General features: G+C 32.6%; 3 protein-coding genes across 4 annotated transcripts; 1 reads left to right on the top strand and 2 right to left on the bottom strand.

Moving 5' to 3' along the window:
- On the bottom strand, positions 1-2,248 carry LOC18599587. The gene is made up of 4 exons (XM_007029614.2): positions 2,010-2,248; positions 1,619-1,828; positions 1,030-1,245; positions 1-890 (listed from the first exon to the last, which is right to left on the bottom strand). The coding sequence occupies exons 1-4, from the start codon at positions 2,070-2,072 to the stop codon at positions 663-665; spliced, it is 717 nt and encodes a 238-aa protein (XP_007029676.1). The 5' UTR covers positions 2,073-2,248; the 3' UTR covers positions 1-662.
- On the top strand, positions 7,091-8,052 carry LOC18599588 (putative gamma-glutamylcyclotransferase At3g02910). Its single transcript, XM_007029616.2, has one exon. The coding sequence runs from the start codon at positions 7,303-7,305 to the stop codon at positions 7,858-7,860; it is 558 nt and encodes a 185-aa protein (XP_007029678.2). The 5' UTR covers positions 7,091-7,302; the 3' UTR covers positions 7,861-8,052.
- Positions 11,605-16,944, bottom strand: LOC18599589 (dnAJ-like protein slr0093). Of its 2 annotated transcripts, none has more exons than XM_018122307.1 (7): positions 16,681-16,944; positions 14,952-15,029; positions 14,723-14,798; positions 14,437-14,510; positions 14,246-14,316; positions 12,117-12,160; positions 11,605-12,028 (listed from the first exon to the last, which is right to left on the bottom strand). In XM_018122307.1, the coding sequence occupies exons 1-6, from the start codon at positions 16,708-16,710 to the stop codon at positions 12,118-12,120; spliced, it is 372 nt and encodes a 123-aa protein (XP_017977796.1). In that variant the 5' UTR covers positions 16,711-16,944; the 3' UTR covers positions 11,605-12,028; position 12,117. The 2 variants fall into 2 exon arrangements, with proteins under 2 accessions (XP_017977796.1, XP_007029679.1); XM_007029617.2 differs by having other exon boundaries at positions 11,605-12,011.

The raw sequence follows: 16,944 nt of genomic DNA, 5'->3' as shown, positions 1-16,944 counted from the left end.
GAGAGAAACGTGTTGAAACTCTTTTAAAAGAATTCCAACCAGAACAACATGTATAGTACTTTCAAGTTGGAACAACAAAAAGCACCAGGATTTACCCTACAAAACTGATGTCTAACGCGCCCTTTGGTCGCGTTTGAGTACCCTTTTTCCTTGCTTGTTTTTTTTCACTCCCTTTAAGCGAAGCTTTCTCAGGGCACAGTGTACCCACAAAAGATCAGTACTTTCACCAAAAGGAATGTCATCCCCAGTCACAGCAATTACAACCATCTTTCATAAATTGTCTACTCACTCCATTCATTCCATTTCCACAGTGCAATTTTTCTCTTATAATACATCCAGCTGCTATATATTTATATATAGATATATATACACATTTTAATCCCCACAATACAATAAAAAGTTCTATAAGCAAAAGAAAACAGTATCAAGAGCCTACATATCAAGCTACTCTTACTATCCAATATTTCTTAATCTGATCTTTTTTTTTTCATTTTTCATTTTTTTTTTTGGTCTTTTTACCTATTTCTATGTACAATACATTTTGGCATAATTTAGTTTCCAACACCGGCCTCAAAGTGCACAGGGCTCAGATGTCGACATTGCTAGGGGGGGAAGAGTGTATATCAGTTGAGTAAAGAAGAATAAGAGAAACTTTATTTGTATTAGTATTCTATAATGAGTCCTCCCATTGGAGCTCGATGAGGAACTCCCTTCCTCCTCTTGGCTGTCCTGTAATTCACGGCCGTTGGCGGCGGCGTCGATGGCGTAAAGCTTTGTATTTTGCTCTTCCTACTCCCACTGTTCACACCACTCAATGACTCAGCATCAGACCCGTCTGTTTCCTTGCACATTTTCTTTTTCCTGATGAAGTTCTTGGATGTCCCAACAATCTGAAATAAATTCACAGCCATAAAAAAAAATAAGGCAGGATGATAAATGGAATATGGGGAGAGAAAAAAAAATTGAAAACCCCATTTTTGACTGGAGAAAATAAATTAGAGGAATATATAAATGTAGATAAATAATTACCTTGCAACCAAGAGAGCAGAAGCTGAAGGAATCAAGGAGGCTACGCTCACAGACTTGGCAGGTATTGGTGACACCTTTGCCAGGCCTAGGCTGTGGCCTTTCATTTAAGAAGACAATCCTGGCACTGTTGATAATGTAGGTTTGAATCCCTGTTATGTCTAAGAATTTCTGAATCTCAGAAACCCTTATCACATCATGGTATGAAGATCTCCTTATCTGCACAACAAGAAAAGAAGAACAAAACAAAATCCCATCTCAATTTCAGCAAAAAATTCGGTCAATGGAATGAAAATACTCAACAAAGGCTTAATGCCGTATGAAGATAGTTGTATTGAACTGATAAGGTTTGACTATTGAAAAAATAAAAAAAAAAACAGAAAAACCAATTGTCTGTTGCCTTTTTTTTGTCAAGTCCTCCAAAAAAAAGGCACATGACATTGCTGAAACCAATGCAAATTCCTATGATTTTGCGCCTATGATCAAAGACAGATGTATAACTTCTGGTAGTGGAAAAAATTTGTCTTTCTTCTTCCTTCTTTTGCCATCAACACGGCGGGTGAAGAAACAAGAAAGAAATTGAACTTATTACCTGAATAGCTCTATGTTCTTTGTGATAAGCAAGGCAAAGAGAACAAAGAGCACCATTCATGCAATCCAAGCAGTACATATTGCATTCACTCTTGTGAGCATCAGCATGGAGCTTGCATTGAACAAAAAAGCTTGTTTGAAGCAGTGGACGCAGCCATGGTGGCCACTTCACATCCTCTTTATCATCATCATCGTTTGGACCTCCTCCTCCCTAAATAACCCAAATTTTGTTAATCATCAAACAAAAGTATCATCATCACCATCATCATCAACATCTCAATAATAAATATCATTCCAATCTATATATATACTATTTATTTAAGCATTTGAATCAATAACCAATAGGAAAAGAAATGTGAGCAAACAAAGATAATCCATCAAGGGGGCCTAACCATGATTCTTCTGCTTTTTGGTTTGATTTCTCTAACTGTTGTTTCTTGATCAATATTGATCATTTAGAGGCTGTTCTGGGAGAAAGAAAAGAGAAACTTTCTTTGCAAACCTTTTTTTTTCTTGAGAAAAAGTGGTGAGAGAAGAAGAAGAAGAAGAAGAAAAGAAGTGGGGTTACTTTGTAGTGGTGGGTGGAGGATGGGGCATGGAAGGTGCTTATCTTTGGCTTAAAAGTCTTCAACCGAACCTCTATCCGAACCTAAACCAAATATATTAGATGCGTTTATTTCAAGGAACTTGACCACCTTCTTAAATTTTAATTTTATTTTTATTATTCTTTTATTGATACTTTTCTGTTTTAATTTTTAAAGGGAAAATTCAATTAATTTTGCTTGGCCAGAGTTAGGTTGAGGTTGGCAATTCGAAGGGTTTGACAGTTGTTTGTTTGCAGCGGGGACATTTGGAGGCGATGGATTCTGACATGTGGAAAAAGCAATGAATCAGCTAGAATACAAAGAGGGTGAAAATGCCATGTGTTGGACATAATTTGCAGGTTAGGGCTCCTGTTTTTGCATGGTGTGGTAAAAAGGTTAGGCCTTTGGAATCTGCCACCTCATTTGCATGTAACATAGAAACAAACATTTCACTTTGGAATCCTCTTGAACATGATGACCTGGTGCATGCAGAGGATAAAAAATTAAATAATAATAATAATAATATGCATGGGTATATATATTTGATTTAATTATATATATGTTTATTTAAAGATTGAAATTAAAATTTATCTTATTCGAATATCAAAAGAATTAAATGGTATGAGCAAGTAATTCTAATAAAATAATCTGGTTATAATATCAAATACAAATTATTAATGGTATAATTTGAATGTATGTCTATCATGGTAAAAAATAGTTAAAATGTCTATTTGGTGTTTTTTAAAACAAAAAATGTAATTTATATGTATATTAAATAAAAATAATAATAAATATCGATTATGAGATATTCGATTACAGATTCCATGTGGAATTATAGTTTTTACTCAAAATACAACGTGAATCTCCAAATATTTTCCTATCAATTTGAGTTTCTTAACATATTAGTCACACTAGCTATTATATATATATATATATATTCCATTTGCTTCATCCCTCTTACATTTAAGTTCATATGAAATTATTCATTATTTATTCATGATCAACTTTACACGAAAGGTGCGTGTTAGAAATTGAATATAAAAAAATTTATCACCAAAACCATGCACATTTTCTAAAATAATTTTTTAAAAAAAGTTGCATGATTCTCATCCAACAGGGTAGGTACTGCAGGACTCGTGTATAGGATAAGCCTTCGTTACTATACTCTCTTTAAAATCTAGGTTATGTCGATTTTTTCAAGATATCCCTTTCTGGGCTTCTATTTTTTATATATATAATAAAGTTCTTTCAAACCTACATAGATAACACCGAATTTGTCTTGTTATAATTCAATTTCTAACTTTTCATCCCTCAATTTTTTTATTGTATATATAAAGAATTTTGAATTACACATAATTGGAAAATCTAATTAATGCCTTGAGTGTCGCCTTAACATGATATCTAATGTTGTTTTTTAAGCTTTGTTTACTTGTTATTTCCAATCCCACACTTCATCTATTATTCATCGCTATCACCACCCAAGCTACATTTTTCAATTGAAGGGTTTTGTGCAATAAGTGACATTATACAATATAATAAAGTTAAAGTAGAACCTTAGAATTAGTCAGTCCACTCACACGTAATGTCTATACCTGTCTACTTTTCTTAATTTGTCCATTAAATGTCGCTTTTCTACATGCTAGATGAATACATTACACGCAGCCAATGGGTGCCTTCTTTATCTTTTAAACTCTTTTTTATATTTCTCTATTTGCCCAAATAAATTGTTTATGTACTTTTTAAACAGTTGGCGGTTATCTGTCAGTAAATAAAATTTAATTTGCATGTCAATATCTTTTCTTATTGTTATTATTATTATTTTGTATGGTGGAGGATTTATCAAATTTTAAATTTTATAAAATTACAAGGATAAGAAGTTGGATCACCTTAAGAGTTTTTAAATAAAGATAAAATTATTAAAATAGACTTATCTTCTATATTTTTATTTTTTTAATTTTTAAAATTGAAATTCGAAATTTTCAATTTAAAAATTTATGATTAATGTGTTTTTATTTATTATTAGTATTTTTTGAACAAAATTGTTTAAGGCTATCCACTCATTGATGATGAAATAAAACAAAAGGAAGAAAGAGCATTGGCCTTTAAATTGTTTTTGGCAATCGACATTGGGCCTACTATTGCGACTGCGACACACTGATATTGCTGAGCCCAGCTTTCACGGCAAACTGCAGAATTTTTGGACTGAAATGTCATGTCATTGCTCACAAAAAGTCATCAAATCATATCATTCTTTCTCTACCCTTTTTTTTTTCAGTAAAAGCATTGGGGTAAATAAGTTTTGCTCTGTCTCTTTGACTAATTAAGATTCCTGCATTGTTGAATCAGTAATCACTCATTGTCCATGTTATAGTATGAATTCATTGAGAAACCTTACACGATCGAGCCAATCCATCTGTAACTCGTGTTCCGTTGTTTCATACTTGCTACAAGGCTTCTAATTTTTGAGCAATTTGCCCACTGACGTCTGCATGATCTTTCCAAAACCATTTCAGTCACCTCTGTCCACCAGTGACTACCCTGATTAATGTTGGATATAGGGACTGAAAAGGCCTTGATGCAGAAGAAGTACTGTAAATGCCATTCTTCAGCGGTAACAACTACGAACCAAGACTTCTTTTTCTGAAGATTAGGGCCTATCATTGTTGCAATTTGCAGGTCGTGAATGCTTTACCCTGTGCACGGCATTATTGCAGTCTTCATCAACCCCATCACTTGGCAATTATGTGCAAGTTAGTATTTTCCTTAGTCTTAATTCTTATCATGAATCTTATTTGACAATTAATTGTGTGAAAATTACAGTCATCCACCGACTCCAAAAAACAACTATTGTGGGGGGGCTACTGATACTATCGTTCTTGAAATTGTATCACTCTTTTGATAGTTGGTGGTAATGGCTAATCAACTATCAACTGTTTATGCTTCTTCTTTTGTCGTTATCAAAGACAGCACCGCCGAGTGGCCCTTTGGGCGCTGAAAATGAAAGAGCCTTGTTACTCATCATTAGGGAAACATCCACAGTCGACGGCAGGCTGTGCCATCACCTCTGTCTTTGCCTTCAAACAATTTAACTCCTTTGAAATCAGTTCTAACTAATTAATCAAACACTATTCCATTATTATTTATTTAGAGCCTGTTTGACTTGATTTTTTTTAATTTAAAAATTATTATAAGGTTTTTATGAAAAATAATAACTTTTAAAATTAAGTTAAAGTTATTTGGTAAATTTTTTTTTATAAATTATAATTTTGTTAAAAATTATCATAGAAAGTATTTTTTTATAAGGTAATATTGTAATTATTTTAACAAATGAAGATATTTTTGAAACAAAAATAAATTTTTTTTATATTTTTAAAAAAAAGAGAAGAAAAAATTCTTCCTTGAGGCTTTTTAATTTTTTTTTTTAATTTTGTTCTTAAAAAAAATTATTTTTTTTAAGAGTTTTTTAAAATATTATGTTTGGTCTAACTTTTATTTTTAAAAGATAAATAAGTTAAAAAAAAAATTAGACCAAACATGTACTTAATTTAATGAGATAACTTGTAAATGTAGAAATTATAAACTGGAGGTGAATCTATTGGACCGAATAATACTCGGCTCGGCAAAACGAGGAACAGCTCAGGAATCGGAAGATAAATCCTTTGACGATCAGAGAGAATAGTTTATCTCAAGCCTTTCTGACCCAACCTTATCCGTATGAGGTAGGTTTACCCTTGCCAATCCTTGGCATCCACCGTCATGATTTTGTCTCCTCAACTGGACCTGAGAGCGCTCATGTTCGTGCTTGCTGTGGTTTGCTTCTTGAAGTCCTTCTACTTAGCATGTTGGGCCTTAGGCCTGATCAAAACATTAAATTAATAAAAACATAAACAGAATTTGGAAGAACGAGTTTTCCCCACATATCATGTTGACATGTGTTGTTATATAATATGCAAAATTATCAAATTTAGTAATGAGTTTAAACTCATGTTCGTGTTGTTGTATCATTTATAAATTGTCAAATTTAATGATCAATTTAAACTCCTGTCATGTTGCCGAATCAAATACAAAATTGTCAAGTTTAGTGATGAGTTTAAATTCATATTGTATACAAAATTATCAAATTTAGTGATGAATTTAAACTCGTGTTATATACAAAATTATCAAATTTAGTGATGAGTTTAAACCCGTGTTACAAACAAAATTATCAAATTTAATAATAAGTTTAAATCTGTGTCGTAATAAAATTATCAAGTTTAATGATGAGTTTTGAATTTAGATACGCAAGAGTTTTTCTTCACCATGTCTCTTGAAATTATGAACCCGTGACATATTCATATAACTACATTTTTTTTTCTCTGTCCGGCCCGGAAGGAGTTAAGCAAGTACTTGCCAATTATAGAATTACCAAAAGAAACATTATTGACTAACAGGAAGCTAGTTTAACAGTTAAGTTTTATCGGTAAATATTATACAGAAAGGAAGTTAATTCTTAACAAACGTGCTCTATTACGAGATTAGAACAATTTATTTAATTAATTTTATGAAAAAAGTTTACACATAATAAGAAAAGGTTGTGTAAGATCCAAAAGATGTGAATGGAATCAGCTCGTACTGCAATGTTGTGTAAATTATTTAACGGGAAGGTTTGGTAGTTTGCACGTGCATCTTATAACTACTACAAAGTGCTTACCATATAACAAAACTCACTCTTTTTATTTGTGGTAATTAATTTTAAAATGAACAAAAGAAATTTTGAATTAATTTTAATCAATTCTATTTTTATCCAAAAATTCCAAATAAGCCACATTAATCCAACTAAAGATTTAAATTAAAAAGATTCTCAATAGATTCTAAAAGTATTTAATATCTAATTAAGATCCATATTTATCATGCCTTTTCTATTTGATTTCACCCTCCGTAAATTCCTGCGGGAGAATTTTTACAGTTAAAATTCCTAACCAACCAAATAGAATCCCCTATAAATAGAACTCCCCCACTCCACCTCTTTAACTCCAGTTCCTCTATTGCTCCCTTCAAATTTCCTTCACGTTCTCGCTGACCAAACATTACAACACCCATTCCATTTTCAAAAAAGAGAGAAATGGGTGTAGAAAACAATAACTGTACGAACCTCATTTTCACGTACGGTACCTTGAAACGGGGCTTTTCCAATCACGTGCTCCTTCAAGATTTGATGCGAACCGGAGACGCCGTATTCAAAGGCACCTACCGAACCGTGGAGAAGTACCCTCTCGTTTGCGGGCCCTACCGCGTCCCTTTCCTCCTCAACATGCCCGGCGCGGGGCACCGGGTCACGGGAGAGTTGTACGCCGTGTCTACTCGGGGACTCGCCCGCGTCGACGAGTTGGAAGGCACGAGTCGAGGGCACTACGAGCGGCTGCCTATCCAGCTGATGCCGGCTGGCAACGGGAACGAAAGCGGGAACGAAGAAAATGAGGAAGATTTGTTAACGTGCGCGGCGGAGTCGTATTACGCGCACAAGAGTTACGAGAAGGAGATGTGGAAGAGGAATGGGAGAGAAGGGTTTTGGATATACTCGGAGAAAGAAGCTAAAGGCTATGTGAAAAGAAAAGATAGGCCTCAAAATCTTACTTTTCTGGATCATATCAGGATTTTTATTTCTTCTGCTTCTGATTAATTGGAACAAATTAATTAAAAAAATTAAAGAAAATGTGTTGTAATGTTTGTATTTCCATATCAACCTTTATTGGGTTTTTCATTTTCTTTTTTCTCTTCTTTTTTGGTGTTAGCGTAAATGTAGAATGTTGAACCGAGAAACATGATTGCCAGAAATAACTTAAGAGCATTTGGGAAGAAAAGTTTACATTAATTGTGCGGTTGTTGAGCTTTACCATTTTAATAGTTTACTGCAGGGCAGGGCAGGGCAGGGCAGGCTGCTGAAAAAGTAAATTAAAGTGATGAATTCACAAGTTGTTTCAAGTTTTGAACATTCTCAACCACTTTTGTTTATCTTCAAAGATAAGGTGGTAGACTACTGTTATTAGTATGCCAAAAGGGTTGATTTAAGCATTATGGCTCACTTAATTATGTGACTGATCAAAGTCTTGGAACCCAGCCTTGGACTGATACTTTTAGTCAATGATTCAATCCTCCCAACATTGAAGAATTCGTTTTCTTTTCTATAATAAATATATGTTTTGGTGTCAAATATTCATTGAGAAAGAAGAGTTTTTATTTATTTTTTTTACTTTTTCTTATTTTGAAACTAGAGAAAGAAGAGAAGAGAAGAGAATTTGGAAGAATGAGCGAGGAAACATAGCTACGAAAAATTCCAAACTTCGGGGTTTATGACAGAACTTCTCGCGTATCTTTTTTGTCATATTTGGCATAGAGCTTCAATTTATTATAAGAAAGATGTATTTTACATTAAATGACTAGGAAAAGTCACCAATGAAAATTAATTCAAAATCACTAATTATCGAAATGAACAAACTGATCAATTGAATTAATCTGTTGGAGTTATGGACCCAAAAAGAAAAAGACAAAACTTAGTGTTAGGGGATAAGGAAAGGAGATGGGGAGGGTTATCACTTATCGTCTGCAGTTCCTGCCAGGGTATCATATAATTTCGTCTATTTGCTAACAAAAATCGTCAAAGTTTGGAAGAAAAGACAAGACGGAAACGAAATTCCAAATGAAAAGTACGATGGGTTCATACCATTTGACACAAAATTCACATGTTGTATGTATCTCTCTTTGGGTCTGTATCCAAGAAGGTATGAACCATTTGGTGAAAATGTTTTTATCTGCTGGCTTTTGTGGCTCTCATTTCCTTTTGAACTTTGCCGACTTCAATCTGTTGTCTCTGCAACATATTGCAAAGAGTGAAGCCATGAACAACCCTAGGGATGCCAACTATAAGGTTTTTGAACTAAATTGTTATGAATTAAATTGTACTCGATAAAAAAAATAATGAATTTAATCATCTCATTTCTAAGATAATTAAATATGATTCATTGTGTGCTATGTCAACTATAAGGTTTTTGAACTTTTCGTTGAGTGATTTTAAAAAGTTGTTATATATTTATTTAATAATTTTTTAATTCTAACTTAATAGACATACGACATTTCTCTCATTCCATTGGTAAAATTAAAAAAACTCACCCAATAATATATAAAGATACTTTTTCATTTAGTATTGTTAATAACTTGAGCCTAGTTTATTAATTATGACTTCATTTTAGGAGTGCTAAGAAGGTTGAAATCCTCTATTCATGATAAAGAAGTACATACACCATTGACTTTACATCTAAAAATACTATAATATTGCTGTTATTGATGTTAATGAATGGTGTAAAACAAAGGGCTCTTTCATTAGTGCATAAGCATTGAACTTTACAGATTGAAAACAAGAGCCAAGGATTCTTATTCTTTTTCGTTTTCCCAAAGGCTGTTGGCTCTTCCTTTCTTCAATAAGACAATGACTTTGTACTGATCCTATGGGAACTCATAGAAGCTCTGCCATCATAACTTGAATAACATCAAACTCACTTTAAATTACTTTTGCTAATTCAACTATAGACTTATAATATAGAATTTGACAGGGATCTTTTCCTAGTTTATGGTATTGCTTTGACTTAATTCAAGTCACATATAGTTCTTTGCCCAAAAATGTTTTTATTTGTCACTAAAATAAAATTTCATTAATTTTCCAAATTCTTTTAACTTAATAATTAATTTATTTATATATGCATCTATATACATGCGCATGTATACACATATACCGAATCACATATAAACACATATTTTGTCAAATATGTTATTATATTTTTTAAAAAATATAAACTTACAAGAAGTAACATATTTAAGTATATAAGAATTTGGCCAAAATTAAAGAATTAATTCTTGAATAGAAGATCAGAACCCAAGAACTCTCATCTCCCAGGTAATTATTGGTGCTTCAATTTGTAGAAAGTCTCTCTTCATAAGTTTCTTCTTCAAAATATGAATATCAAAAGTTTTCTCTTGCTTCTTTTCTTGTTCCCCCCACAAGGGCATCTTTTTCATTGTAAATTATTCTTCAAAATGCATTATTAATCAATTTATATGTTATTGCTCTTTGTTTCATAACCCCACATATAAAAATTTCCCTCGAGATTCTAAAAGTATAAGATTCCACATACATAGATATATTATAATCTTTAAAAGCCTTTATTCGCTGGGAATATTTATAGTCTGGTGATAATTTATTATCTTTGGATCCTTCATAAAACTTTGTTGAAATCCAAATACTTTTTGTTGTATAGATCATCAACTAAATTAAAAATATTCATGAAGCTGTCTCTTTCAATATGCAGTTCGGCCATTGAGATTCTCAAATGGTTGCACTAATTATTAATATAAAAAAATGGTTGCGCTACGAGGTAGTTTTGTCATACATTTTCATTTTCTTATTTATGATCACGAGATATCATTTTACATCACTTTCTTTTTTGAAAAAAAAAATTGAGTTATATTCTTTTGGAAATTCAAATAAATGCTTATTTATTTTTATTGTGTTTAATTAAATCATTAAACACATAATATTGACATAATATAATAAATGATGGTATGAAATATTAATAAGATCTTTTTTAGTAAATTTTTACTTTCTACGTTAATGTTATAAACTAAAAAATGATATTTTTTAAAATATTATACATTTTTTTTCTATACAAAACAATCAAAAGCAAATGTTAAAAGCTTCTTATAGGCCTTGATTAAAGAGCTACTTCTTATATAAAAATGTATGTTTTTCAACATTATTTCTATTAATTAATGTTCATGTGCAAGTTCATTAATTGAAAGCACCATAGGAAAATAAATAAAAAAATTATACAAATTTGGGCATATTGACTGAACCCAAATCTCAAATTATAAAAATAGAAGGAATTTAGATAAAAATCTTAATAAAAATTGAACCAGACCTCGTTGTATCTACTTAGTCCAAACTTTATTTTTTTGCCATTTTCTTTGCAAAAAATTGTATTCCGTAATTGAATGTTCGTTTGAATTTTCAACAGTGTCGATGAGATTCATGTAGATGCGGTGGTTGAGATGCATCCACGCAATTTTATCGAACAAAATAAAGCAGGAGCCGCAATTATTGAAAAAGTTATATTAATTGCTTTCTTGGAACATGCTCCTTGACAAGTGGGCGGCACATACTTCCAAAATCAGACCAAATGACCAATCCTGTTCCGCTATCAAACATAAAAACCAAACAGAATGACAGACAATGAAGGAATTTCTTGGGAATCCAAATTATCAAAATCTCTTTTGTCCTAAACATTGTTTAAATGGGAAAATAATTGCTTTCAATGTTTCTCATCACAACTGTTTCAATAGTATTATATATAGATTGTATGCTTTGCTTGCAGGCTATCATTGCTTAATAAGACATGAAATTAGAGAGACTGACTCAACTAGCATTATATTTGTGTGAACAAAGCCATCAAACTACTGATACAAGCAATGGTCAAAGAACTCTTTTTGACATAATTTGAGATAGGTAAGATGGCAGAATCAGTCACGCCATGTCTAAATTATAGATCAATCATACATTTTGTTACTCTATCAAACTCATACAAGCCAAACCATGCCTCATCGAAACACATCTTGTAGCAGGATGAAAAGTCCCTTTTACTCGATGATGATGCCTAATTTTGATACGGATTGCAGAGGCAGTTGAGGATGTAATAATAGTACAAAACAGGTGAGATTCGGTTTCAGCTTCGATAGGTACAAAAAGATGGAGATCATTATTCCTTTCAATTCATTTCAGTGGCTCTGTCAATCATATGACACTGGCATGTTAAATTCAACAATATTTCTAAGTCACTAAGTATATAAACAAGGCAATCATTTTAAATGTAATGAATAATGAGAACTAACCTTATTCATCAACAAAGTCATTTGTTTCTGTTAGTTGTTGCGTCCTGCATTAACAAACAAGGTTATTAGTACCAAACCCAATTCTAATAGAAAGTAAACTCCTATCAGCTTTTGTTTAGAAAGTGCTAACATATGGCACTGCACAAGCATTTCATAAGCTGCTCAGCAGGTCTAATTTCTTCTGGCAGTGATATGGTTACCGCCATAGGACACAAAATATTGAAGGGGAAACAACTGAATCAGAAGGCACCAACCAAAACAGCAGAACCCTTGCGGGAAAACTATGGTATGAAATTTGGAAAGGAAGGAACAGAAAGAACAAAGTACTCGGAATAATTTGGAATACCAAGCACTTTCACTAGTTATGAACTGTATGGTAAAAGTGAAGTATGAACTTTCTGAACTTCAAAGTTAGTTCAATATGTAGAACATACTAGTCATCAAATAATGTCTGCATGGGTAGCTTATAAATTTTATGCTAGTAAAAGAATTTGAATAAGGAAAATAAAATACAATCTACATTATAAATAGCAGAAACTTGTCATTTTAACATGGCGTTTAATTAGATAAAAATTTTTCCCCTCCATCCTAAACCTAGTAGGGAGAGTAGATACTTCCAAGACCATTTTCCCTATGGATAATACAGAAAAAGACAATTTTCTTCTCAATGATTATGAATCTTTCTAACAATGAAAACTCAATTTCCCTACGCAAGCCTGAAGTTCACTCAAGATAAGATCATGATATTACACTCTCAGAAGAAGCACACACTTGACCACTATACCAGTTATCTAGTGGAGCATGATCGAAAATAAAACATTTTTGTGACTCTTTCGTATATGGTACAGAGAATTGCAGGAAGCACACACAATTCTAATAATACACCCACACCCTGTAAAACCAACCAAGAAGGCAGCTTCTAGATCAGTAAGAGGTGCACTTTTGATAGACAAGGAACTTTGGAAGACCATAATCCTCATCACTTGTGAGAAATGCATCTTTATCCTGCCAAATTACAGCCAAGTCCTATCCCTGCCACTACCAGATTACCACCATTCTCTCGTTGAAACTCAAACCATTTCTCCCATTGCCTTAAACTTAAAGCTAGCATGAATTGACAAACCATAACTTGCTAATGGCAACTCAGCTGAGAAGTTACACCTTCAATCACACAGCATCATACAACCTCTGCATTTTTATTTGTATTATAGCTCCCGAAAAGGTTAATAGCTTTCATTGCTATTTTGCAGCATATAACTTATGTATTATTGTAATTAATTATGTCCACAAAAAAATGCCACACCTACAGCATTTCCTACATTTTCTTGCCTCTCTCAACTGAAATAATAATAATAAAAATAAACAAATCAAAGATTGGATCTAAATTCATATTAGCTGGATATTTCTCCAACGAAACTGATTTACTCCATTTCTAGTGACTGATACAGGCAAAGCTAGCAAAAAGGCTTAGACCAGTGCAAACAGGCACCAAAACTGGAATTTCAAAGTTTTAATACCTTCATTATATGCTATATAGGCAATTGTGTTTGTTTCTTGTTTTGCAGACCTAAAGCTGAAACCTTTCATTAGATGTCTATATCAGCACCCAGGACTTCATTTTTGCATGGATGTCTTGTCATGTGTCATTTTATGCCCTTAATCATCATTGTGATTTTGTGCAATTATAGTATTTTATAATTGTTATGCCCCTAAGGCTTCAATAGGATTTACAATTCTTCAAATACCAATACTAAGCTTTAGATTCATATATGTGCTTCTCCACATGTGGTATATATTCATGCCAACATCTGCTATTTTCTTCTATCATATCATTTATAAGCATCAGTAAGCAAGTTTCAAAACAGGTCCTACGTGTCATATGCACAGTCCTTATATTTTGAACTAGGCATAGTAACAATCATCTGTCAACTAAAATTTGGCTAAGTCAACACTCTGTATTGGGAATATGTACCAAGAAAAAGTGCTTATCACCCAAGTAAAGCAGATATGAGAATGGTTCTATTCTATTAAACTTTTACAGCAAAATAGTCACTCAAATGACATGAACAATCCTCCACCCCCCACTCTCCCCATGAAAAAAAAAAGTTTAAGACAGTCAAAAGAATTACCATATTGATGTATGACTAATACCAAGCCCGTTGCAAGTAAGAATCATTCCTTTAAATCTGGCAAGATATTCCTGCATTAAAATTGCAGAGAGTCCTAGACCATTAGAATGAGGCATCAACCAATTATTTGTAAAGAAACATAAGTTGCTGATTCTAGACTATGATAGCATATATGTTAACATAACTCTTACCCGTAAAGTATACTTATCAATCTCATATATTCCGGTTAAATCATACTCAAAGCGTTTATCAGGATCCATTAACACTGCAAAAGGATATAATAACAAGAGAAGATCATAAGCTATGAACATTACATTTTATATATTAGTCAAATGCCATATGCTCTAGAAGATGCTCTACGTAAGAGAACTATAACTCCCATGATTGGGTGACTGATTAAGTTGCACTCAATTGTAGTAGGAATCATATGGCAAAGAGAATGTGAATTTTTTGGTTCCAGCCAAGCTGAAGAATCACCTTTGTAAGCTTCATTTATCTCCTGGAACTTTGCGGTAACAGCACTATCTCCCTTGTGCTTATCTGGATGCCACTTCTGTAAAAATATCATAAAAGATTCTCCAGTCAACTCAATTCTATTTAAATAAAGGAGCTGTTAGATCAACAAACTAAGGTCAAAGCCTATCAATGAAGCGATGGCAAGAAATAAAAAGAGTTAAAAGGAAAAAGAAAGAGAGCGACCACTGACCAGTGCAAGCTTCCGGTAATTTAACCGGATCTTCTCATCAGTTGCATCATAATCAACTTCCAAAAGTTTGTAGTAATCCTTGATAATTAACAACTATTAATCAGATACATGCTGAGGTAACTATAGAGTAAAATGAAATAAATAATCACAATATCTTGGAAACAAAAACGATAAGTATATGGTATGCACCCTGCTTAAAATGTCCGACCTAGAACTAAAACAAATTGTTGCACAACAAGGCCTTGTTTGAGTCAACTAGGTAATAGAACAGAACTTGGTAACTGTTATGCCATTACAGAGATTTCCAAGGAATATAGGATTATCACTAATATCTAATAATAGGGAGGTGGGGTAGAGGGGAATGATGTCATTTAACATAGCCATTGTTCATGTAAATAGAGAAGGTTATAATAACTGTTTGTGCATATAGTTTGCACATGAATGAATCAAAAATGGCAGAAGTAAGGAAGAAAGTGTGTAGACAAGCTCATTCATTTATTTATTTTGAAGTATGTACGCAAGCTTATTTTGTTTATTCTAAAAGGGGTACTATATGAAACACATTTATAAATAAATCAACTAATAAAACCAGATGCCAGTGGAGAGCACAATAGTATTTGAACTGGAGAAAGGAATAGCTTACTGCAGCTTTACATGACAACAAACATAAACGATGAGTATGTTGTCAGGCACTGGTGGATGGCATGAATACAAATATGAATATACACCAACAACATCTAATGGCTGCTGCCAAAAAACATCCTCTAGACCAACAAACAATAAAGGAGGCACACAAACGTAATGCATGAGTTTTAATTTCGAGCAGTATATGACATGTTTACCACTAAATGCTAATACTAGATCTACCTATTAAGCAATGGATCAAGTCAATAAGGCAGTAATAAAGGAAGCATACTGTATACCATCACTTTTTCTAGATTTAAGGCATTGAAACAACTCTATAAATTCCGTTAACAAAGGTAACCTACAAATGCATTGCTAAAAAACCTTTCACTTAGTATATATTTACTAGGTACTCTAGTGATAACACAATGTATGATTCTGTGAACAATATCCAATAGTCCAGAAATAAGCAGGGGACGGTAATCATGAATTCCAACATCCCAACAATTATCACAGCACAGCATGCCGAAGTTATTACTTGTAAGCATATTCCTAAATAAAGTGAATCTCATTCATCATACTCAAAGACCATAAGAAATCAGGCTTCGTGCTTTTCGAAGTCCTCATTGCTTAGAAAAAACTGGCAACTTCAAACTAACCAAGACAATATATAAATTGTATTCTAATCTATCCTTTGCTATAATCTTCCAGCAATTAAACTAAACTCATCATCATTCTTTTTTTTTTTTTTTTTTTACTTTTTTAACTTCTTCCTTTTCACTACTCCCCCGGGCATTTATCTTTGTTTTTCAATATCACAAGGAAATTTTCCTTTTAACAACATTTCCAGTGCCAACAATAACAGTTCCATAGTAAAACTTCTAACTCGTAAAATACCAATAAATTTCTACTAAAGTCAGTCAACAGAAAAAAGCAAAACCCAGTAACAGAATTCATCTATGCATTCCAAAAAATAAAGAGAACCCAGATTATTCAAAGTAATAAGTAGAAAAAGAAAATGAAGTCAAAGAAATTTCTTCTCAACTAAAATTTAAAAAAAAAAAAGGAAGAAGAAAAGAGATAGGTAGGAGGAAACAAAGAATACCTTAGGGGTGGAATTATCATTGCCTTCCATCTGCGAATCTAATGAGGTTGGTAAGCTGAAGTTTGGTATTTACATACTTCATTTGATAGAGATTCCCAATATCTTTTTAAATAAAACAATTTTAAGTGTTAACAGAATTCTGCAAATTGGAAAAAAAATGGAATTTGGGATTTTTTTGGGAGATTTTCTTTTTTTTTTTTTGAAGGGGGAAACAAAGGAGTGGTTCTTTGAATGCCACAACTTTGTAAATTGTAATATGGATTT

Source organism: Theobroma cacao, chromosome 5 (genome assembly GCF_000208745.1).
Source record: "Theobroma cacao cultivar B97-61/B2 chromosome 5, Criollo_cocoa_genome_V2, whole genome shotgun sequence".
In the NCBI taxonomy this organism is placed as follows: domain Eukaryota; kingdom Viridiplantae; phylum Streptophyta; class Magnoliopsida; order Malvales; family Malvaceae; genus Theobroma; species Theobroma cacao.
This window is presented reverse-complemented; position numbering and strand designations above follow the sequence as displayed.